Source organism: Euleptes europaea, chromosome 19 (genome assembly GCF_029931775.1).
Source record: "Euleptes europaea isolate rEulEur1 chromosome 19, rEulEur1.hap1, whole genome shotgun sequence".
In the NCBI taxonomy this organism is placed as follows: Eukaryota; Metazoa; Chordata; class Lepidosauria; order Squamata; family Sphaerodactylidae; genus Euleptes; species Euleptes europaea.
Window position 1 is genome coordinate 1,236,961 of NC_079330.1, and position 25,106 is coordinate 1,262,066.

The following is a 25,106-nucleotide window of genomic DNA, read 5'->3' on the forward strand; positions in this document are numbered from 1 at the left end:
AGATGGACCAAGGGTCTGATTCAGTATCGGCCAGCTTCGTGCGTTCAGGTTGCCGGACTAGATGGACTCTCATTGGTCTGATCCAGCAGGGGTCTTGTGTTCTTATGTTCCACCATGGCAAGTAGTAATAGTTTCCTTGATTTCTTTATGGTCTTGGGGACTCAGCACATTTTAGGATGCTGGCTGGTAGCTACGTTATGATTCTGAGCATGACAACGAAAGGAGGAGGATTTCCCTCAACTGGCCGGCGTGGTCCACGGTGGACAGGCTGCGATGACTTGAAGCAATCCCAAGGGATAGCTTTTGCTCCTGGAGTTCTGGAGGAAACCCCTTTCCTGAATCTCCTGGGTGCCAGCAGGATGGGTAACAGAGGACTAATTAGCAGCCATCCCCGGCAGCCATGATGCTCTTTCCGCCACCGCGGACGTCAGACCATCCCTCGCCCGTCCGGAGGAAGCAGCTCTGCTCCGATGAGTGAAAAACCCATCAGACAGGGTGAGCCGGGGTTGATGAATTACAGATGCTGGCCACACTCTCTGAGCTCCTGCCTGATCGACTCTGACAAGCTGGAATTCCTGCAGGGGCCCGTGCCTGCCATTGCCGGTTAAGAGAATGAGACATTAAAGCCCTGCCCGACACCTCCTCAAGATGTCCAGAGGCTGCTGAGAGCGGACGGTCATGCAAAGAGTGACAAGAAACCATCTCCAGTTGGGTTGGGGGTGGGGGTGGGGGAATCGCTGCATCCCTTTATTTTAAAAAATGTTATTTATTTAAAACATTTTAAGCCTGCTTTTCTACTCAAACAGGGTCCCCAAGGCGGCAAGATGATTGGAAGGCAGGCTTCTGGAGGAAAGACAGGCGCCCCAGAGCTAAAGGTATCTCAGCCGAAGCCGGGGGGCAGTTGGAGGGCTTCTTTCTACCTCCCAGGACTGTTTGTCCCATGGGAATCTCTAGCCTTTGGTCGGCACTTGGTCATTTGACTGAGGCCTGAGGAGGAGCACGGAAATACGACCCAACTCATTGCAGCCTGGTTGGGCTCCCCTCTGCACCCATAGATGTGCGCAGGTTATTTGTTTTCTCACTCCTCGGAAGGACAATTTGGATGCTTCTGCGTGCAGGAATAGCCACGCCCCAACCCCAGCTACGACACTTGATGGGCAGGAGAGCTTGGAAGGTCTCATGGTGAGGAGAAAGTGGGCGGCGAGATGTTTTTCCTGCCTCTTCCAAAGTGCCCGAACTCCTAGGCGTGCAGTGAAGTTGGTGGGCAAAAAATTCGAAGCAAACAAAAGGAAGACCTTCTTAGCACAACATACAGTGAACTTGTGGAACTCACTGCCACAGGAAGTAGTGATAGCCATTACCTTTAAAGGGGGATTAGGCAACTTCATGGAGAAGGATATAGGGCCATCGATGGCCCTTAGCAAGGATGGCTCACTTGAACCTCTATGTTTGCAAGCAGTCTACTTCTCCATGCCTGTTGCTCTGACGGTGGGGGACGGACAGCCTTGGCCCCCCTGCTTTGGCCCTACTGGGGCATGTGATTGTCCAGTGTGTGAAGTGGGATGTGGGACCAGGTGGACTGCCAGGTTGACACAGCCGGGCTCTTTGCATGTTCTTGAGGTAGGCTGAGTAAGTTTAGAAGGTTTTTTGAAGCACACATTTGAGATATGCTTGTTTTAGGACCCAAATATCCAGGGGTCCCCAAGAACACATGAAGCTGCCTTATACTGAATCAGACCCTGGGTCCATCAAAGTCAGCATCGTCTACTCAGACCGGCAGCGGCTCTCCAGGGTCTCAGGCGGAGGTCTTTCACATCACCTACTTGCCCAATCCCTTTAACGGGAGATGCCGGGGATTGAACCTGGGACCTTCTGCATGAAAAACAGAGGCTCTACCACTGAGCCACAGCCCCTCCCAAAGAAGCAGTTGCCAGGGCAGGGCGAGAAAAGATGTGGGGTGCAAATCCTGCAGGAGTTGAGACAGGGAGGGTGGGGGTGTAGCCAGACTCTTGTCTGCAGCAGAGAGAACCAGTGAGCAGAAAAGTAGGGGCTGAATTTATCCTTAATTATTTCTACCGCAAGATGGAAACAGCTTGCTCTCGGAAAAACAAATTGAATGCTCTATTTGTTCCTAGGCCGTGCGTAAGTCTGTTTGCTGATGCCAGTGGGGGAGTTGGAAAAAAGAGGGGGCCCCCCTGCATTTTCCATAGCAACGGCTTTTAAGCGCATGCATCTCTCTGTCCGAGGCGGAGTTTTCTACCCAGGCAGACGTGCTTGAGAGGTAGTTGAGCCCGCAGACAATACCTGCTTCCGCAGCCATCCCACAAGGGGATCAGCCAGGGTTCCTTCCCTGAAGGGACGGCTCTTCCTTTTGACTGCTTTTGGAATGGAAAAGAAATTGAGCAGGAAGAAGAAGAGTTGGTTTTTATATGCCGACTTTCTCTACCACTTAAGGGAGACTCAAACCGGCTTACAATCACTTTCCCCTCCCCACAACAGACACCCTGTGAGGTAGGTGGGGCTGAGAGAGCTCTAAGAGAGCTGTGACTAGCCCAAGGTCACCCAGCTGGGTTTGTGTGTAGGAGTGAGGAAACCAACCCGGTTCACCAGATTAGCATCTGCTGCCGCTCACGTGGAGGAGTGGGGGAATCAAACCCGGTTCTCCAGATCAGACTCCACCGCTTCAAACCACCACTCTTAACCACTACACCACGCTGGCTCTCCTTAGAGCTCGGGAAGAAAGATTGTGAGTGATATCGGGCGTCTGTTCTAAGAGACATGCCATAGAGGGTGGAGATTTGGGGGAGGGACCACAGTGGGGTATATGGCCATAGAGTTTACCCTTTCCTCCAGGGGAACTGTAGTCTGGGAACGCAACCTGACCAGAGTTTCAGAGGATAGCCATGTTGGTCTGCAGGAGAAGAGCCAGGTTCAAGTCCAGGAGTGCCTTAGAGACCAAGAAGGATTTTAGAGAATAAGCTTTTGAGAGTTGAAGCTCCCTTGGTTAGATACCTAACTGGAAGTTCTCTTGCCCACTCCCAAGAGAGAGAGCACCTCCAGAGTTTCCTCTGATTTGGGTGAAATTTGGTGGCAGTTGTTGCTGGAGAGCATCATCATGTGGTGGGGAATTGGGGGTGGGGACACAGGACCATGGGACACAGAATACATCAGTGGCTTCTGGATTGAAGGAGGAAACTGAGCCACGGCACATCAGTTCTCCCTCTGAGCCGGGCAGAGGGGGTGGCGTTGCCATAGTGCTGGGCTCTTTGCTGGTCTTGAGATGCCAGTGAATGCCCAAGCTTGCCCACCCACTGTGTCTTGGCCATTGGAGGCTACGAGGGGTGGGAAGGCAGCCGGTGGTGGCATAATTGCCATTTGCGGAATGACGGGCTGTTTCCTGGAGGTGTGTGCTTGCTCCTGGGGGAGGGCTTTTGGGGGTGATGTTGGGAAATGGGATGGGGAATTGAGCATCGGAGGCCCTGTCCTGCTCCGCTGCCTATGGTTGGGTGGGGCACATGCACTTTACGTGCTGGGGTCCATGCAGATGCCAAAGTAGTACAGGAAGATGAATCGTGAGCTGCGGAGAGAGAACTTTTGTCTTTCCCTGGGGACTTTGGGTTGTGTATATGTGTAAAGTTCCGCCAAGTTGCAGCTTACTTATGTCATGCGGAACTCTTTCCCACAGTATGTAAGGATGGCTGTGAACTTAAGAGGTAAAGGTTCCCTGGATCATTCCTGACCCATGGGGTGATGTCACATCCCAACATTTATGAGGCAGACTTTGTTTACGGGGTGGTTTGCCAGTGCCTTCCCCAGTCGTCTTCCCTTTACCCCCAGCAAGCTGGGTCCTTATTTTACCGACCTCAGAAGTATGGAAGGCTGAGTCAACCTTGAGCCGGCTACCTGAAGCCAACTTCCATCAAGATCGAACTCAGATCGTTAGCAGAGCTTGGACTGCAGTACAGCAGCTGACCACTCTGCGCCGCAGGGCTTTAAAAGGGAATTAGAGAAATTCATGGAGGATCATAAGTCCGTTGCTGGATGCCAGTCATGGTGGCTCACTGGAACCTCCATGTTCATAGCCATTGGTCTCTGGGTACCAGTTGCTGGGGGCACCACCGGGGGGATGCTTTGGCCTCAGGGCAAAAACAGGCTTCAGATTTTAGGGTGACAATTCTCAAATGGGATTAGCTGAGCTGGAGGCCGAGGGAGCTGCAGTTTCATCCAGTGGGGAAATCCCGGGTCAGGAACTGGGATCGACAAACGTTGTGTGTGAATGAAATGTGGTAGGATCCCTGATGTCAATGGGCATTTATATTTACTGATGTGCAGCAGCACAGGTGCACATGGATGAAAATACAGCATGGAAAGGGATCCTGGTGCCATAGCTGCCATCCCAGGAAGGCTCCTTTTGATCAAATCCCTGTGCCAAAAAAAGGGGGAGCTTGCCCTCGATGGCACCAGGGTTCCTTCTCGCTCTGTGGTTTAATCAATGGGCCTGAGCATTACTGCACATCAAAAGCCAGCTAAGGAGAAAAGGCGCAACCTGAAAATGCAGCATAGATTGTGCATGGACAAGCTGCCCCAGATCCACCACCCAAAGAATTAGCAGCAGCTAATGCATCGGTAACCCCCCACCCCTGGTAACAAAAGATCTAGGCATTTGGATTCCCGGAATTGCAGGGAAATTGTAGTGTGGGGGAAGCTTGTTGCAGTAACTCTGGGAAAGGTTCAAGGAGAGAGAAAGGAAAGCTGTGAGATCCTTGGAACGCAATTTAAACAGTCCGAGAGAAACTGCTGTGAGCTGTTTTCTCTTCCCAGCCGCTATTACGGTTTCTTGCAGCGGTGGCGGGATTGGGCCGTAAGTGGGATATCAACTTTATTACAGCTATTTCCAGTCTGTAATTGGTTTTGTAGAACACGAAGAAGGATGGGGGGCGAACAGGGCTTTGGAGAGCAACTGCCGGCAGCCTGCTGGGGGAGCCAGGCTTGATCTGTTTTGCTTTCGCTGGCCAAGTGGAAATGCGCCCAGCCCGTGTGCAAGCCGCTTCCAAGCAGCCTGGCTGCAATTTGTTCCCCCAGCTGCAAACTGAGGACTGGGAAGGTTGAAGGGAAAAACAAAAGGCTGATTTGCCCCCTCCCTTTCTCCAGAACTGGCCAAGCCTGGGTTGGTGTCACACAGCACAGCGCTGAATTTCAGCCAAGGAATTGCCTTAATTTGACATGAAGACTTCGGAATGGCTGCTCCTATGTAGAGATTTTCTCCTGTGCTGACGTCCGGGTACCCCTCCTCACTGTTTTGGGGAGGTTCCACACAATGACATGTCCAGTCCAAGCGTGGCTTCTGTGGCACCTGTATTTTTCCTTGATGACCTGGAAAAAATAAAAACCTTATTTTCTCTGGGGAAACTGTGAGGCAGCTGTGGTCAGCACATCTGGGTGGGCACTCTGCCCCCAGCCAATAAAGGGAAGGGGCAGCACCAGTCCCCCCCCTTCAGCTTTTAAAAGGCCTCTTTTGCTTTCCTAGACTGACCTAGGAGGGAGAAAGCAAACGGCAATGCCGGGGATTGAACCTGGGACCTTCTGCATGCCAAGCAGATGCTCTACCACTAAGACATTGTCCCTCCCTCCTCCTCCTCCTCCTCCTCCTCCTCCTCCTCCTCCTCCTCCTCCTCCTCCTTCTTATTCTTCTTTGTCCTCGTCCTCCTCATCCTCATTCTCATCCTCCTCCAGCCACAGCCAGAAAGATGTTTCCAGGGCCTGAAGGCACCAGTCCTGGTTAGAGTGTTGAACTAGGATGAGGGAGACCCAGGTTCATATCCTCTTTGTTAAACGTCCTCGGAGACCTGGGGCCAGTCACGCTCTCCCGAGGTAACGGGAAGGAGGGAAGAACTGTGTAGTGTCTTGAGTTCCCTGGAGGAAGGGCGAAATAAAAATGTGTTAATCGCCTTAGAAGGTCAGATCAAAGATCGCCCTGGTCCAGCATCCCCTTTTCAACAGTGCCCCAAACCAGATGTCTCTGGATGTTCCCCAGTGGGGCACGGGAGCATTAGTCTCCCTCAGAACCTGATTTAGGGAGCGGTGCCATTTCGCTGTTTTGGCTGCTGGCTCTTGTAGACGGGAACTTGTTCAGCTCATCTCTGTGAGCATCTGAAGCCCCACCTGCTGGGGCTTCCAAAGGCTCTGCAAGGTCTCACGCAGAGAAAGCTGAGCTCTGGGGATTGGGCCTGGGAGAGCAGGGCGTTTCCCCCTCTGCGGCATGGCCCGCCGACGCTTAATAGCTTGGGACAAGTGTGGTCCTTGAATGCTCCATACCCCATCGTTTTGAAGGGCACCTGCTTCGGTGCTTGTCCCCTCCCTCCCTTTAAAATGCTGCAGAAGAATTTGTAGCACGCAGGCGGCCTGCCTTATACGTCAAGGAGGCTGTCAGGACGGTGAGATCATTCATCCTGGCACCAAAGCTGTGGTTTTCCAAATGGGCCCTGCCAACAAAGGGATTCTCAGAAAAGAGTTTTCTTCCTCCCTCCCTCCCCAGCCCCATTCTCTATTTCGTGACAGGGAGGCCAGTTCCGCTGCCAGCGCGTATCAGCTGTGCCAGTGTACCAGGAGTGGGATGATGATCAAAGCTGACAGAGCCCCCCCCATCCCCAACCACCTCATTCTTTTATGCCTTCCACTGTGGGCATCGGGGATTTGATGGACGGGTCCTTTCCTGATGAATGAGGGACAATCTGCCCTCCTCCCAGACTGAAGGGCGGCTGTCTTCGGTTTCTCCCAGATCCAGAGAGAGGTGGAGGCAACAGCTGGTTAAGAGAGCCAGCATGGTGTAGTGGTTAAGAGCGGTGGTTTGGAGTGATGGAGTCTGATCTGGAGAACCAGGTTCGATTCCCCACTCCTCCACATGAGCGGCGGAGGCTAATCTGGTGAACCGGATTTGTTTCCCCACTCCTACGCACGAAGCCAGCTGGGTGACCTTGGGCTAGTCACATTCTCTCAGCCTCACCTACCTCACAGGGTGTCTGTTGTGGGGAGGGGAAGCGATTGTTTCTCCACTCCCACACATGAAGCCAGCTGGGTAATCTTGGGCTAGTCACAGCTCCATTACAGCTCTCTCAGCCCTACCTGCCTCACAGGGTGTCTGTCATTGGGGGGCGGGAGGGAAGGTGAATGTAAGCTGGTTTGGTTCTCCAGTACGTGGTAGAGAAAGTCAGCATATAAAAACCTCTTCTCCTTCTCCTCCTCCTCCTCCTCCTCCTCCTCCTCCTCCTTCTTCTTCTTCTTCTTCTTCTCCTCTTCCTCTTCCCCCTCCTCTTCCTCTTCCTCTTCCTCTTCTTCCTCCTCCTCCTCCTCCTCCTGGTTGCCACCAAGAAGTGTCAGAGGGAACTAATAAAACTCTTCTCAGATTGAAGTCCCCCCACTCACACCTACTCTATCTGAGGCCCTGGAGAGTCAGCCAGAACGGACAAGAGGGGGTTAGATGGACCTACGGTGCCGGGCGGAGTGTTCTTGGGGGGCCGGGGGGGTGCGTTTGCTGCCCCTGCAGTCCCCGGCCTCTTGGGTGGAGGAAAGCCTTCCTCTGCCTCTCTCACTCGGAGGAGGCCCTGTGGAGCTCAGGTGACCACCTGGGCGGCTTCCTTCTGTGCCTTTCAGCGCAGGGACGAAGGAGCCCGGTCATTTGCTCTGTCCAGACTCACCAAAGAGTTTTCAGCCAACCCCCCCTCCACCACTGGACGTGCCCTTGAAAACTTCCCCCGCACGTCTCCCCAAAGTGCTGGAGATTTACAGCCCGGATAATTCTCTCTGCGGTTCTTTATCTTGTGTATGTGAGAGTGTGTATTTTCTTTGTAATAAAACCTTGGCTTAGGCAAATAAATTTGTGGAGACAGTTTTACTGACAGCTCAGCTCTCTTCCGTCCCCCACCCGTCCCCCTATAATAAAAAAACACACACACCAGAGTGAGATTTCAGCAGGGAGGGAGGATGCCGGGAGCATCTTAAGTGCCAGATCAAGGCCTGGCCCCTGCTGTGCAGAGGGTGTCAGCGAAGGTGTTTGGGAAGGGGGGTGGTCTCCCGGCTTTGATCTCTCCCTCTCGCATCTGCTGGGCTCTGATCCAAGGGAGGAGCGAAATTTTAAGGTGACTCCAGAGCTGGAGCCGCCCAGGGGAAATTGCCAAGGGAGGGGGGCTCAGGTGCTTCTCTTCTGAGAGGGAAGGTGGGTGCTGCTTTTTTGAAGTGTTAGAAGGGAAATGGCAACCACCTGCTGCTTTCTTCTGGAGGGGGGGGTCAAAGGCAAAGAGGCAGGCAGGAAGATTCCACTGCAGGTTGGAAGTGCCGTGGGGGGCTCCACCCTGACATCCTTTTTCTTGGGCCAGCCTAATTGATTTTGGGCGGAAAATCTCATCCACACAACCTTGGCTGCTTCTGTTCCAGGTCAAGTGTCAGCTGAACGCTCTATGCGCACCCCCCTTTTTGTGTGTGCATATCTGGCTCGCAATTGCAGCACGCTGTGGTCTTTGTAGGCGGCATAAACAGAGCATGTCTATTGCATTGTGTAATTTAATTTGTAAAATTAATTCGTTAAATTGATGCTTGGCGCAACAGATCTGATAAAAGGCAGAAAGGAGTTCAGAGAGTCTCCCGCCTGTCTTGTTTAGAGTCATAATTGTGTGTTAGCAGAGCTCTCTCAACTCCTTCCTGAATGAGTGGAACTGTTTCATCTGGGAAAAGGGCGTAAGCGCAGGGGACGGTTCCAGCCGCAGGGAGCCCTTTTCCCGGCCAGCGGCAGGTCTGTCCACCCACGAACGTGGGTGTCTGAGACCTGCTTGGATGGGGGCTGGGGCCTGAGGCCAGGAAGTCCACTGGTTCCAGCTGGACCTCATCCATTGCTAGTCGGCCAGTTCCCCAAACGCAACCCTTTCCAGCAGGGCACATGGCAAGATCGCTAACATGAGCCTATTACAAGTATGCAAAGGGGGGTGGGTGTCAGTCACTCAACTAAGTTGACTGGCAAGGCAAAGATTGGCAGTTCTTCCCAGAACATGATGTTGTTATGGAATTCCCTGCCATCTTCAAGTACTTGAAGGGCTGTCATGTTGAGGAGGGTGCCGAGTTGTTTTTTGTTGCTCCAGAAGGTCGGACCAGAACCAACGGGTTGAAATTAAATCAAAAGAGTTTCCATCTAGACATTTCTAACAGAGCGGTTCCTCAGTGAAACAGGCTTCTTCGGGAGGTGGTAAGCTCTCCTTCCCTGGAGGTTTTTAAGAAGAGGTTAGATGGCCATCTGTCAGCAAGGCTGATTCTATGACCTTAAGCAGATCATGAGAGGGAGGGCATCTTGGCCATCTTCTGGGCATGGTGTAGGGGTCGCTGGGTGTGTGTGGTGGGGAGGTAGTTGTGAGTTCCCTGCATTGTGCAGGGGGTTGGACTAGATGACCCTGGTGACCCCTTCCAACTCTGTGATTCTAAAATACCCCTTGCATTTTTTAAAAACGAAACATTTGACAGATTCATAGATGACAGGTCTGTCTCTGGTTCTTAGCCAGGAGAGCTCAACAGCAATATGATTTAGGCCTTCCCATGCAAACAGCGATGGGCGGCGCAAGACGTGCGCTCCGCCCCAGTGGGCATGGGTGGCCTGGCTTGGCACAGCAGCTGCTGAAGGCAAGCGGAGGGAAGTCCTCACCTTGCGTGGCCCATTTCTGAAACAGAAGCAGCAGATGTGCCCTTGATCTGACCCAGAAAGGGTGCGATCTTCCAGCTGTGGAGGTTTAGGTCAGTTTCATGGAAGAAGCATCTGTCCAGGGAGGTGGAGGCCCTTCCAGGAAGAGTGCCCGGTGCCACCAGAAAGCCAGGTGCCCCTTCCCTGGGAAGGCCTTCCTCTTCTACCGCCTCTCGCTCCCTCTGCCGCCACGTACCAAGAGCTCCACCTCCCCACGTCCTTATATATTTATTTATTCCCCAGAGGTTGCTTCTGGAGTCTATTAGCACCATCTGTGTCTTCACATTTCCCATGGAAGAGACATTCTGACACAGCCTCCAGGTGCGTTATTTCATTAGCAGATTCGCGCCTTGTCGGGTATTATCTCAGAGATGCGGTGCGCAATTTGGATGTGGGGCGGCCACAGAGGAGAGTGGAGCAGTTGATCTGCCCCCTCCTCCTGAAGACAGGCAGGCCGGCACCTGCTTTTTCTCTTTGGCATATTTTGCAAAAAGCCACAGAGAGCAAATCCATTTTTCCACCCCACATCTAAGGGACAGGTGGCTGCTGCGTGCAGCGTGAGTGTAGTGGTTAAGAGCGGTGGTTTGGAGGGGTGGACTCTGATCTGGAGAACCGGGTTCGATTCCCCACTCCTCCTCCACATGAGCGGCGGAGGCTAACCTGGTGAACTGGATTTGTTTCCCCACTCCTTCACATGAAGCCAGCTGGGTGACCTTGGGCAAGTCATGGCTCTCTCAGCCCCACCTACCTCACAGGGCATGTGTTGTGGGGAGGGGAAAGGGAAGGTGATTGTAAGCCGGTTTGAGTCTCCCTTAAGCGGTAGAGAAAGTCGGCATACAAAAACCAACCCTTCTTTTATCCACCATTCGAATTCAGACCAAGAGGGGGTGTACTCTCATCCAGTGTGTACACAGCTGCTAGTTTAGGGGTGCTTCTGAAATTTGTGCCTGGATTTTGAAGTTCCATATTTTTTATTCCAGAGCAGTAAGAATCCTCCATTTTTCTATTTCCAGGTTTAGCCAGAGCACCGCACATGCACGGTTTGTCCAGCTCCTTCAATTCATTCGCATCTTTCTCCTCTCCCTGTGTTACTTATGCACATACCTAAAACCTTGCAAAAAAGCAATCTGGACATGCATGTGTTGAGTTATTTGGGGTGTTTTAACAGTGCAGAGGGGCACATGAGCACACCAGAGAGATAGAGTGAGCAGGGTTGTTGTTGTTTTTTGGCAAGGTTTTATCATTCTCAGTGTGATTGTACCTAGGATAGAGTCTCCAGATTCTTTTTGTGTCCTCACAGAGAGTATTGGAAGATAATCATATGTGCAGTCACATCCGGATTGCATTCGTAGTGTTTTAGCAATGGACACACACACAATGGTGATGTCAATGGTGAATGAAAGTTGCCGATGAAATGAAGGAGCTTAAAGAAACCCACAGATGATCCAATTTGGAAATGAATTTTAGAAAATTAAACCAAAAACTAAGACTTGCCGTTTGGTAAGAGGGCTTTATGGCAACCCCCCTAGGGTGACAGATCCCTGGGTTCCCAAGGGAACATTTGCAAAACAGGCATAAGCCTGCAAGATAAACCTGCCCTCAGAATCCCCTGCAAGGCTGTGCAAAGAAAGTGAGGGGGTTGTTGACTGGGAAATCACAACGGTAGGAGTGGGGAGAGAAATCCAGCCCTGTCAAAAGTGCTTTCTGGCTTGCGGGGTGGTGGTGGAGATGGGTCAGGGCAACAGCCCAGGAAAAGACTTACGGTGCCATAGCCTGCTCTGCGGTAGCCCTGAGCCCGTCCCCCTCCGCCGTTTTTTGGCCCCTCCGGCGCGCTTTCTGGATTCATCTCTCTCTTGCGAGATTTTGAGTGCCGCTTGTGGAAGTTTGCGGATCAAAGTCTCTTTATTTCGTTGGCTTTTTCTTTTCTGGTTTTTCAAATCCTCACCCCCTGGACAATTCTTTCTCTCTCAACTTTTGTACTAATTTATTTTTAAACATGGCCTAGCCGCGAGTAAGCTGAAGCAAGAGTTGGAGGTGGGGAGAGAAGGGAAAGAATAATGTATTTTCTAATCTTATGGCTGAGGGGTGGGGTGGGGGAGAGGAAGGGGGTTTGAGAAATAACTATGCGCGAGAACCCATTTGACAACAGAGTTTATTTAAGAAATCAGGTTCAATGGCCGGAGGCAGGAGGCAGACAAAACGAAGCTGTGTGTGCGCGTGCTGAAATATTTATACGTACCTTTCAATTCGAGAATCCACAAAGCGGCTAACAGACATGCATTAAATAATACAAGTTAAAAGCACTATCACAGAAACAAAACACACTAATAAGACCAGCCAGAGCCCCGTAAATCACAAGAAAATGCTCAGCAACAAATGAAAGGCAGCCAGGGCCCTGGAACGGTCTCCAGAAAAAAGCACCACCATTGCCTGATGACGGTGTCTCAGAAAGAAGGAAGGAAACCAGTCTTCCTTAGGTGGCAGGTTGGGCACCTGTCCATAGGTGTGCTGCGGCATGGCCTCCAGTCCACATCCTCCCGTTGATACCTGTGAATGTCAGTGAACTCCTGGCGTGTGTATGTGAATGTGGGTTTGGGTCTGCCTCTTAGACACTGGTTGCAACCTACATTCCTGTGGGAATTCCACAAGGCTTATATGTATCCAGACACACCCTCCATGCCTGGAAACCCCCAATCTGCTGATAGCGTTTTATCCCTCCCTTCCTCCAAGGAGTTCTGAGTAGCCGGCAAAGTTCCCCTCTCATTTATGTCCCCCAACAGCCCTGTGAGGTAGGTTAGGCCAAGAGAGTAAGTTGGATTTGGCAGATCCTGTCCACTAGCAGAGGTGCTTTCCTCCCGCAGAAGGAGCATCTGGTGCCGGGGGAAGGCTGCTTCCATCTGAGCAAAGCAACTCTGGTAGCAGCGTCAGGAGCTGTCACGGACTGGACCAACGTTACCTGGCGGTGGTGAATACATGAATGGAAAATGGGCAGTCCCCCACACACACACACACATATTCAGCAGTATGGCAGGTTGGCACAAACTGGCGAGGTCAATGAATGGGACCTGTTTTCTTCCTTTTATACTAACTGACATATACCTGTGAGCCAGCGTGGTGCAGTGGTTAAGAGCGGTGGTTTGGAGCGGTGGATTCTGATCTGGAGAACCGGGTTCGATTCCCCACTCCTCCACATGAGCGGCAGACACTAATCTGGAGAGCTGGATTTGTTGCCCCGCTCCTACACACAAAGCCAGCTGGGTGACCTTGGGCAAGTCACACCCTCTCAACCCCACCCACCTCACAGGGTGTCTGTTGTGGGGAGGGGAAGGGAAGGTGATTGGAAGCCGGTTTGAGTCTCCCTTAAGTGGAAGAGAAAGTCGGCATATAAAAACCAACTCTTCTTCTCCTCCTTCTCCTTCTCCTCCTCCTCCTCCTCCTTCTTCTTCTTCTGATCTTCTCACTGGCTTCAGGCCCCAGCCTTCTGCGGTTGGTTTTTTGGGATGATTTGTGTTGGGTTATGCCTGCACTTTGGATGGTTTTTACACACTTTAATACAGTGTTTATATATACCATGTGCATTATTAATATGTATCAGATACACATTCTCCTTATTTATTGTTACAGAATCATGTTGGAAAATGTGTACCTTTTAATGGTGAAAATTCAGTGCAAGGAAACCAAAAACATTAGAAAGGAGCTTGCCAGCCCCCCCCCCCACTCTCTGCCAGCAGCACCTTGCTTATAATGCAGATTCACACCTAACAAAGAGCCCTTGGTCAGCTGCAGTGGTGACTCCCCCCCACCCTTTTCCTTTCCATGGAGCATGAGACAAGAGCCCTGTAAGAGTCAGACGCTGCAGATGTCCTGCTAGGAGCTCCTTTTTGCTGACTGGCTCTTCCTTGTCTGTCCCTCTTGGCAGGTAACGGACGGCGGGACCATCAAGCAGAAGATTTTCACCTTTGATGCCATGTTCTCCACCAATCAGTCGCACATGGAGAATTATCGGAAGAGGGAAGATCTGGTGTATCAGTCTACCGTGCGGTAAGTCCTGTGGTCTCTGCACAAGTACACATGAACACATGAAGCTGCCTTATACTGAACCAGACCCTTAGTCCATCATAGTCATTATTGTCTACTCAGACCGGCAGTGGCTCTCCAGGGTCTCAGGCAGGGGTCTTTCACATCACCTACCTGCCTACTCCCTTCAACTGGAGATGCTGGGGATTGAATCTGGGACCTTCTGCATGCCAAGCAGATGCTCCACCACAGAGCTATGACCCTTCCCAAGTAGTGTTTCTAGAGTGGTGCCCGGAAGAGGGAGGAGCACAGGGACCCTTATTGGGTTTCTGTTGAATCCATTGATGTTTTTGTCAGCTGTTCTTTGCTTTTTTGCGGTTGAGTTTCTGCTGCATATCCACATTATGTAGTTTTCATATGTTGTTTATACACTCTTTACACATGTGGTTTAACCCATTTATTATATCTGTAATGCTGATTAATTGATGCTGACTACTGTTGAAAATGCATTCGTGTACAGGACCCATTCGAGGAAACACAAAAAGGAGTGAAAATCCTTGATTTTTATTTGCATGTAGGAGAAGTGAAATAGAAATGGGTTTTTTTGAATTGAAACGGTGGGGTTATGCTGAGCCAGTGTGCTGTAGTGGTTAGAGTATAAGACTAAGATCTGGGAGACCCAGGTTCAAATTCCTACTCTTCCATGGAAGCTTGCTGGTGACTGTGGGCCAGTCACACACTCTCAGCCTAAACTACCACACAGGGTTGTTGTGATTGTAAAATAGTGGAGAAGAAAAAAAATGTAAGCTGTTTTAGGTCCCCTGTGGGAAGAAAGGAGGGGTATAAATAAAGTAAATAAATAATGAATAAATACAATTATGCAACTGTGTAGCATCCATAGTGAATGGCAAGGGTTAAGATGCTGGGCCACCAGACCTTTCTGAGAAGCTCCCACTGGTCTCCCGTTTCAGTTTGTCTCCTGCTTTTCTTCCTTCATATCTTGGAAGTCGCAGGAGCTCCTTTGCACTGACATGAGAGAGGGTTTTAGTGGGAAATGAAGATGTCAAAATGCACAATGGTTATTTCACACATGATCCATTCTGGAGAGGGGAGATGGGGTGGGGAGGAGAAGCATTTGAAATAAATATTAAAGGCAGAGGGGGAGACGACAATACGAAAAAAGCCGCCGGCCCAACAACCCAAAGCGTTGCGACCAAAGTTTGATGCGAAAGCTGCCGTTGGTGCTTCCTGATTGGCTGGGGACACTTCAGGGACAAGAAATCCACATTTACATATAAATGAAGATATTTACAAATTAATGCATTTTGAGCAAGAGAGATTCCCGGCACTGCAGCTGTCGAAGCGTTGGACTGCCTTTGCACGGGGAAGTGGGAGAATGAGGCGAGGAAGATTTTCTGGAGAGATGCAATTTGCCTAAGGAAAATGGGCAACGTTATCTGTGGGGGGTAGGGTTGCCAGGTCCCTCTTTGCCACCGGTGGGAGGTTTTTGGGGCGGAGCCCGAGAAGGGGAGGGGAGAGACTTCAATGCCATAGGGTCCAATTGCCAAAGCGGCCATTTTCTCCAGGTGAACTGATCTCTATCGGCTGGAGATCAATTGTAATAGCAGGAAATCTCCAGCTAGTACCTGGAGGTTGTGAAAAAAGCAGCACGAGGGCTCACAATAATGCTGGAACTGCCATCATTCTGCATGTTCCCCTTTCCCTGGTTTTCCTTCAGTGCTAGCTTTTCATTCTGCAGGGCTCTTGTCCTTGTGTGACTGTGATTTCCATTCAGTGGGGCTGATCCTTTCCTTCTGAGGGCCCCAGAGCCAGGGCAGGACTTTGGCTGGAGAGGCCCCAGTTCAAACCCCTGCTTTTTCCTATAGCAAACTTGGGTGGCCTGGCTCTTCCTTGTCTGTCCCTCTTGGCAGGTAACGGACGGGGTGGGCCACCATTTCTCAGTATAACCTACCTAACAGGGTTGTTTGGAGGATTACATTTGTGGAGGAATGACTCCTTGGGATGTTCCCCTTGAGTTCCTTGGCTGAATGGTCTTTGGTGGGGGGCAAGATTCAACAAGGTCCAAGGCCTGCTTTTGGATGCCCGCCGTTTTCTCTGTTTCTTCCAGCAAAGGGATTTGTGCCTTTGACATGCGCATTGGCTCACGGAACAGTGTGCAGTCCTGGTCTTTGCTGGTGGGTCACCTTGAGAAGAGATGGGCAACCCCCTCCCCTGCCACCCCATCACCAACAGCAGGTGCTTTTCTTCCAGCTGCCATTTTCACCCCTCCTCTTTGACCTCCGGTTATCTAAATGAACACATGAAGCTGCCTTATACTGAATCAGATCATCAAGGTCCATCGAAGTCAGTATTGTCTTCTCAGACCGGCAGCGGCTCTCCAGAGTTTCAGGCAGGGGTCTTTCACATCACCTCCTTGCCTAGTCCCTTTCACTGGAGATGCCAGGGATTGAACCGGGGACCTTCTGCATGCCAAGCAGATGCTCTACCACTGAGCCACTGTCCCTCCCCAATCAATGGCAGGGGAGGAGGGGCCCATAGGAACTTGGGGGGCAGACATGGCTTCAGGAGCTGAGCCACAAAGCATCCCCTCTTTGTGGTGGGTGTGGTGGGACTCGTGTGCTTTTAAGCGAGGCTGTAGCCCCCTCCTTTCCCAGGATCGCTCCAATTCCCTTCCTTGCTTTCTTCCTTCCCTTCACTCCCAGCATCTCTCTTTGTGCTGGTTTCCCCCACACACACACACATTCAACTAATTAATTACATCCCGCAACACTGCCTATTTTTAAGAGCTGCCAGCCGATTCCTAATCAGGGCCCCATTCATTGTCGTCTTCTGCAGCTCAGCTCGAGGGCCCGCCCAGGGCATTGTGGCGGCACTGCTGGGTGCAGCTTCTGGCTCCCTTCCCAACGGTATGGCTGACTGCCGCCCCACGGCCTTCCCCGGTTGACTTGCAGCTCCTTTGGGAGATGGAATGGCGCCCTCCTGTGGCATGCCCAGGGGTGCTTGCCAGCTGTGCCTAGGTGGCGTTTGCCAGTGACTGTCGATGGCAAGGTGAGGGTGGCGCAGCTGGAAGCGGATCATGTGCTTTTGATCTCGCAGCGCCAGCAATCCTGCTCAAGCTTCCATTTTGCGTGGAGCTATGTGAGGGGCTGTTGTCCAAAGTATTGTGGATCTAATGAAGGTATTAACATTATAATGCTTACAGGCTTGCCAGAGTGGGTAATATCGAATTAGGTGAACTAAAGGTCTGAGGCATCTTCATCTTTGTTTGAAGGAGAACTAGTTGGATCTACTAAAGGGCAGGAAAGATACACACTTCACCTACTTTTTTTGTAGGGTTGCCAGGTCCCTTTGCCGCCGGCTGGAAGTTTTTGGGGTAGAGCCAGAGGAGGGTGGGGTTTAGGGAGGGGAGGGACTTCAATGCCATAGAGTTCAATGGCCAAAGCGGCCATTTTCTCCAAGGGAACTGATCCCTATCGGCTGGAAATCAGTTGTAATAGTGGGAGATCTCCAGCCACTACCTGGAGATTGGCAACCATATTTGGGGTGGTGGTGGCAATCCTTACTGGATTCCTTCAACATAAACCAGAAATGGGCCCAAGGGTCTCTGCAGAAGCTCAGCAATCCCCCATAATCTCTGCCCGGAGGGGGAGGAGTGGTCCACCACACAAAGGCTCTTTTGGATTTGACTCCCTTAAACCTTTGAGGGGCCCCCCGGCCTCCATCCTTGAGTCTGGCCACTCCCCCCACCCCCACCCAGCATCTTGCTTTCTGTGTTTCCACCTTAGCCCTGAGACTTGAAAAACCCTCCGCCAGGGTAGGATCAACATTTGGGAGAGTCCACCAGATCGCTGCTCCAGGGAGTCCCATGTCTGGGCGGTGGGGGTGGCCTCCACAGCTTTTCTGGGGGGCCAGAACCTGCCTGCAAGCAAGACCCTTCCTCTTGGATGCCCTGGAGTTAAACTCCTCCTTCAAATAATTTCCTCAGAGAGGATTCAGTGGGTGTTGTTTAAGCTGTGAGGGTCCAGTGGCCAGATCTGGCCTCAGGAGGGGCCTCTACCACCAGCACCACCACCCCATGCCAGCCTAGCTAACGATCTTGTTGCATTTAAAACTTTCCATGAAGCTTGCTGCTTGACTCATTCTCTTGAGTCGCCTGGATGCATTTTTACTTTTCTGTATTGTGCGTGCTCTCTCTGCTGGAGGCGTGTTGTGGTCCAGATTGCAACAGCTGCTCCATCGGTGGGCTTTGCCATGGGTGGTCCTGTCTTTGGGCCGGCCGTCTTCCTTCCACTTCTGATCCTGGGACCCCCGGCCCCCAAAGCTGCTGCTGAAACAGCCGGTCCTGTTTACCTGGCAATCAGCAACTGCTGGCTTAGCCGCTTTCTCAGATGCCTAGTCTGTTCTGCCACCAGGGGATGGAACTGCGCGGGGAGATGGCTGACATAAATCCAGACAAAAATAGAATTCGGAATCCAGACAGACGTTCAAAATAAATAAATAACCCCCCCCCCTCCCGCACACCCCTCCTACATCCGGCAAGAAATCACTTGCAGGCATAGTGGCTTTATTACTAATTATGCTGTTGGCTTTATGGCTTGGGGTATAAAATCCAAACTGAGGTATAAAAATGTTAAAGAGAGAATTAATTTAAGGAGAAAGGCTGGGATATTGCACTTTATTTTTGGGTGCTATTTCTTGAGAATTGGTTTGAGCATATTTCAATGCTTGTTCTGCTGAGTGCTGGCTAACATAAAACTGGTCTGCGACCCAGAAGGGGCTGAGCTCGTCCTTCTCGAGTTCCTGATTTGGCTTCCTTGCTGGGTAGGAATCCTCCCTTCTGGTTTGTTCTTACAGACACGAGAAGAGCGTTGCCCGGGGCAGGCCTCCCTCCTCCTGTGTCCTTCAGTGCAGCCTAGAAGGGGCAATTTCAGATCTGCAAGGAAGCGTTTTGCTTCCAGCCTGCTTTGAGTCACTTTCATGGGCGGGGGGAAGAGGGAGATGGTATGTGAATATCTGAATAAGGGAGAAAATAGTTCAACAGAAGCCAGCCAGATGACCTCAGGAATTTCGCAAGCAGGGCAGTAACAGAGGTGGTTTGTTTGTCCTACACAGAATCATAGAGTTCGAAGGGACCACAAGGGTCATCTAGTCCAACCCCTTGCACAATGCAGGAAATTCACAACTACCTCCCCCTCCACACCCCAAGTGACCCCTACTCCATGCCCAGAAGATGGCCAAGGTGCCCTCCCTCTCATCATCTGCTTAAGGTCATAGAATCAGCATTGCTGACAGATGGCCATCTAGCCTCTTCTTAAGAACCTCCAGGGAAGGAGAGCTCACCACCTCCCGAAAAAGCCTGTTCCACTGAGGAACCACTCTAACTGTTAGAAAATTCTTCCTAATGTCTAGGTGGAAACTCTTTTGATTTAATTTTAACCCGTTGGTTCTGGTCCGACCTTCTTGAGCAACAGAAAACAACTCGGCACCCTCCTCTATGTGTCAGGCCTTCAAATACTTGAACATGGGGATATCCCTCTCAGTCTTCTCCTCTGGAGGCTAAACATACCCAGCTCCTTCAGCCTTTCCTCATAGGACTTGGTCTCCAGACCCCTCACCATCTTTGTTGCCCTCCTCTGGACACGTCCCAGCTTGTCTACATCTTTCTTAAATTGTGGTACCCGAAACTGAACACAATACTCTAGGTGAGGTCTCACCAGAGCAGAGTAAAGCGATACCATCACTTCGCATGATGCGGACACTATACTTCTGTTGATGTGGACCTGGTGTCCTGTGTCTGAACCTGGAGGCTGGGTGTGATTGGGGTGATTTTCTCAGGCACTTGTCTGACATTTTTAGAAAGACCGGTGACCCTCACCACCTTTTTCGGCCAGTGAATTCTATCAGTTTGTTCGGCGCCGTGTGAAACGCTCCTTCCTCTTCGGTGCTCTCGTCCTCGTGCTGATCAATGCCATCGACCCCTTCTGGCTCGTTTAATCCAAAGTGTTGTACAATCAGCTCCTCTGTTGTTGTGCAATTAGAGCGAAGTGAGAGAACCGGAGCCCGGGAGAGGGCTCAGCTCCTCAGCCCCAGAGAGGGAAGGCTGGGAAGAGCTGAGCCGCGAGGTGCTCTCTGGGAAGAATCCCCCGGCCCCGGGGTTGTCTGTCTTTCATCACCAGATGGCATCTGACAAAGGTAACGTTGACTCTTGAAAGCTGGGCATAAGAAGCAGCATCCGTGTGGCTCAAGTGTTCAGGTGGACATCTTCTTCCCACACTGCAGGTCTGTTTCCATGCATTGGCAGGTCTTTAGAGGACCAGCTGTTTTAGAAGAAGAAGAAGAAGAAGAAGAAAGAAGAGTTGGTTTTTAATATGCTGACTTTCTCTACCACTTAGGGAAGAATCAAACCAGCTTACAGTCGCCTTCCCCTCCCCTCAACAGACACCCTGTGAGGTAGGTGGGGCTCTAAGAGTGCTGTGACTAGCCCAAGGTTACCCAGCTGGCTTCATGTGGAGGAGTGGGGAAACCAACCCAGCCTACCAGATTAGAGTCCACCATTCATGTGGAGGAGTGGGGAATCAAACCCGCTTCTCCAGATTAAAGTCCAGCGCTCCTAACCACTACACCACGCTGGCTCTTTCCCTCGTGCATATCGAACTACGGAGTCTTTATCTTGTCCTATTTCTCTGCACTTTGGGTGCATTCTATGCCATAATTTTTGCATCGGGAGGTCAGCATGGTATGTACAGTGTACACACGTCTCACATACTTTGTGCATCCACGGTGAATATAAAATACGTTCACAGGACAGACATATCTTCAGAGAGAGAATTGAAAGAAAGAAAAAGATCAAACCAATATAAAAAAGGAATGAAACGGGGAACAAGGGCTCATCCTGAGCGGAGGGAGATTTTGGCCGGAGCTTCTACTGCCAGCAGCTGCTGCGTTTTCTATGAAAGGTCTAATCATGGCCTGAATTCTTCGTGACTCCTGGATTTTATTTGAGTGTTGACAGGTACAAAAAGAGCGCGTGGAGTGGTGTGTGGGAGGGGGCCCCCTCTTTTCTGCCTCTTGTCAGTGTGAATGATCCACAGAGGAAAGAGATCAAGAAATCTCCCCCTTCCCCCCTCCCCCCAAGTCTGGATTTTGTGTTCCAGGCAGCTGCTCCACTACTCAGCGACCAGTTTGATTACTATGGAATTTTCTGACATGACTAATTATTGTTTTGCAAGTATTTCTGGGGCTTCACTAATTGATTACATATTCCCTGACTTGACAATTTTGCTTTTCCTGTTTGAATGCAAAACCATCGTGGGTTTTTTCCTCTCCTGCTAGTAACACTCTTTGTTTGTTATTGACTTTGCTCTCCCTCTATCAGAAAGTGCATTTTTCACAGAAAGGGAATAGAAATGCTGTGAGGGAGGCTGAATTGCGACTTCCAGTTTCTTTCTTTGACTTTGACTTGCCCTCCCACCCACTTTGTTGCCTTTGATATCCTTATAAAGTGCACAACGTAGTACTGGGGTTTGGTAGAAACACCACAGACTGCCTGAGTCTGCAACATCGCAGAGCTGGTCATGGGTGCCAAATGGACCTTCCATGTTCAAAGGCAGTTCTACCAGGTGCTTAAGGCAAACAGTGGGGGTGACCACCTATCTGCCTCTCGTGTTTTAATCCTGCCTTCCCTCTGAGGAGTTCTGGGTTCTCCCCTGCTCTGGTTTATCCTAACACCCCCCCCCATGAACTAGGTTCAAGAAGAGCTGTGGCTGATCTGGGGGTGGGTGAGCCCTGGGTTGCTGGCCATCCTTGAATTCAGAATCTTGGTAGGGGCCAGCCGGGGCTCTCAGCATTTTACAAATGAAAAGTCAGCCTAAGGGAGCGATCCCGAGTCTGTGGCTCTCGATTGGGGTCTTTAGGGTAAAGTCATGGCCCTTCGTGTTGCTGGCAGGAAAGCCAGAGTGGTGTAGTGGTTAAGAGCGGTGGACTCTGATCTGGAGAATCAGGTTCGATTCCCCACTCCTCCACATGAGTGGCGCACTCTAATCTGGTAGGCCGGGTTGGTTTCGCCACTCCTCCACATGAAGCCTGCTGGGTGACCTTGGGCTAGTCACAGCTCTTTAGAGCTCTCTCAGCCCCACCTACCTCACAAGGTGTCTGTTGTGGGGTGAGGAAGGGAAGGAGATTGTAAGCCGGTTAGATTCTGCCTTACGGGGTAGAGAAAGTCGGCATAGAAAAACCAACTCTTCTCCTTCTTCTCCTTCTCCTCCTCCTTCTCCTCCTTCTCCTCCTCCTCCTCCTCTCCTTGACTCCTGTCCCCTTGGTGGGTGGGCACTGGATGTCTTCTGCCAGGGGCCATGGCCAGGGTGGGCTGGCAAGGCCCAGGTCCTGAAATGCTTTGTGTGTTCTTTGCTGCAGCGGCAGCTTCTCTGCTCTGTGCAGCAGCAGGAACTGGGATCTTGCCCTGGGGCACAATTTCTTCCTTCTATTAGTCTTTAAAGGGGAGGAAGGGAGAGAGCTGGATGCCTGCGTGAATCCCTAGGCACCAATTACAAGAAAGGAAGAAAGGAGATGGAGCAGCCTAGCCTGGGGGGGGGGGCCTCTGCTGGAATAATTACCCTCCCAGCATCAGGCTTCCCATCGGCCACCCGGGCATGTGCCAGCTGGGGGTTGGTGGAGGTGATTTTGCTGTTCCGGGTGGGAGCTCAATGGCTGCCCAAAGGCCTCGGGAAGAGTTGCGGTGACTCCTGCAAAATCCCTTGGGTTACTCATCCCAGTGAACTGGATGCTGCAGATGCTGCAGTCTGCCAGAAGCACGGAGGGTCCATGGGGTCCAACCTGGAGCATCACCCTCCCTTGCTTGAGATCCTTTTCATCTCCCTAATTTTCATTGCTGGCATTCTCTATTTATTTTTCAGTGGCACTGTTACATCACCTTTTACCGATTTACTTAATTTCTACTCTGCCTTTCTTGCAGATATTCTGCACAACCCTTTCTTGTAACTGATGCAAATGTGGTAGGGAAAATGTCTCCCAAGCAAAGTGAAAATGCCAGGTCTTGTGGATTCGGTTCACACAAGGGAGAAGTAAAATCAGAATGGGGACTTTTGGGTCAAAATGGTAAGGCTGCAAACCTGGTAACGTCTCTCGGGAGGTGCCGGGGCCAGGACAGCCAAACTTCAGCTCCCTGCAGGCCAAGGCCCCCGACTCCTGCCCTGTAGCTAGACAAGCCTGCCCGACTCACCTGGTCTTCGTTGAAGGCCTTGCTCCGGGTGTTGGAAAATCTGCCCTTCCTAACGGTGTCACTTGGCTACACATTAAACCGGGTACCTAGGCCATCAGGAGTTGAGCAGGTGACCCTGATGGGCAGGGACTTCTCTGTTGTGCCCCCGTGGATCTGTAACTAGGGTGGACAACTCTGGGTAGGGAAATTTCTGGAGGTTTGGAAGTGGAGCCTGGGGAGGGGAGGAACCTCAGTGGGTTACAGTGCTATAGAGTCAACCCTCCAATGCAGCCAATTTTTTTCCAGGCGAACTGATGTCTAAAGTCGGCGGGTGTAATTTCAAGAGATCTCCAGGCCCTGCCTGGGAGCTGACAGCCATCTCTGGAATGCCCTTCTGCCTGCCCCGAACCTTCCACCTGGCACCTAGCCTGGAGTCCTTGCAATGCCAGGTTAAAAACATTTTATTGGCCCTGACCCTTGTCTGGCTTCATTCTGTGGTTTGTGTTTTTACAATTGCTTTTTGCTGATGCTTATTTGCTGCTGCTGTGAACTAATTTTTAAGAACGCGTTTACATTTTACCTTCACGTTTTAACCAAATAACTTTCCTGGTCTTCATTATTTCTTGCCGCCGTTTCCTTATCTCATTGTAAAAAAGCTTTGCCGATTTTATCCGCTGCTGATCTTTGAATGGCTTTTGGTTCTGGGGGTTCTATCACAACCGCTTCGAGGGGGTCCATTTTGGGTGCAAAAGTGGGACGGAAATGTTGTACAGAAATAAAAATAAGAATATTGTTTAGGAATTGGGGGGGCATTTGCTTTCACAATGCTTTCGTTGCGATTTTAATGCACTGGGAGAAACACAGCAAATGATTGCCAAGGGTGTGGAGGTCTCCTGGAATGGTGGAAGGCAAAGGTTTGCTTTGTAGTCAGCAAGGAGCGAGGCTGGCCAATTTTCCGCCTCTTCCTGTCCAAATTTAAAGATATAGAAGACTTGGATGCCTGGAACCCAGAACCACCTCAAGAGGCCAACTCTGAGAGCAGCACCCCAAAGAAGCCGCCATCTGCTGCCCCCAAGGAGTTATCCCCTTCCTCATTCTTCATCGTGGAGTCCTCAAAACCAAAAGGCAGAAAGCAATGCATAAAATAAAGCATTTCATGCACACCAAACGTGCAATTAACTGGTGGAGCTGGCTGCTGTGGGATGTGCCGATGGCCAGAAGTGAGGCGTCGTCAGAGGGGGAGGATTCGCAGAGGACAGGGGTCCTTCTATGGCTCTTGCCCACGATGGCTGGGTGGGGCCCTCTGTGTTCGGAGGCAGGCTGTCTCTGAATGCTCAGGCCACACAGCAGGAAGGGGCTTTCACCTCTTTTGTGCTTGTTCCTGCCCACTCTCCAGCACTCAACACCTGAACCAAGCAGGTCCCTTTTAACCTCCGGTTGTCTCCTGGCCTGAGCTGGGAAAAGATCTGAGCGCTCATGTCTGCATCCCATCTGCAGTGAGCTCTCCATGGTGCTGATGACCCTCTGCAGGTCCCCATGGACTCCAGACTTGCTGGTCCCCGGCACCGACACCAGCCCAGGGCAGACAACGTTGCCTTTTGCAAAGAAGTAAGAAAAGTGCTCAGAGAGGTGCTGCTCGGTCCATGCAGGGCGCCAGCAAGGCTTCTTGGTTCTGGTGAACTGGATTTGTTTCCCCACTCCTACCCACAAAGCCAGCTGGGCATATAAAAGTAGCATATAAAAACCAACTCTTCTTCTTCTTCTTTGAGGGACCAGATCTGGCCACTGCTGCTCTAAGGTGAAAGGTGAGGGGTCAGGGGTGGGTTCCCCTGAGTCCCTGGCAGCTGCCTCACAAAGCTGGCCCTGCTCCCTTTTCTGAGAGAGGCTGGTGCCTGTCTCCTGGTGACTTTGTTTAGCCAGAGCCCCCTTGGCTTAACCCAAATAGCACACACTTGCCTTGTGGTGAGGACTGACCTCCAATATACCCAAAGCTTCTTCAGCTGAAAGAATCATAGAATCATAGAGTTGGAAGGGACCACCAGGGTCATCTAGTCCAACCCCCTGCACAACGCAGGAAAGTCACAACTACCTCCCCCCCCACACCCCCAGTGACCAGAAGATGGCCAAGGTGCC

The 25,106-nt window shown here is 51.2% G+C and overlaps 1 protein-coding gene and 1 non-coding gene across 2 annotated transcripts in view; one reads left to right on the top strand and one right to left on the bottom strand.

Moving 5' to 3' along the window:
* The window catches only part of IGSF21 (immunoglobin superfamily member 21), a 159,288-nt gene that overhangs the window by 77,744 nt on the left and 56,438 nt on the right, over positions 1-25,106 (top strand). The window contains exon 3 of the mRNA XM_056865473.1: positions 13,638-13,759. Within this exon, the coding sequence (XP_056721451.1) occupies positions 13,638-13,759 (122 nt within the window). The remainder of the gene's footprint in view (positions 1-13,637; positions 13,760-25,106) is intronic.
* TRNAE-UUC (transfer RNA glutamic acid (anticodon UUC)) lies at positions 1,842-1,913 on the bottom strand. The gene has a single exon. It is a non-coding gene; the product is annotated as a tRNA-Glu (tRNA).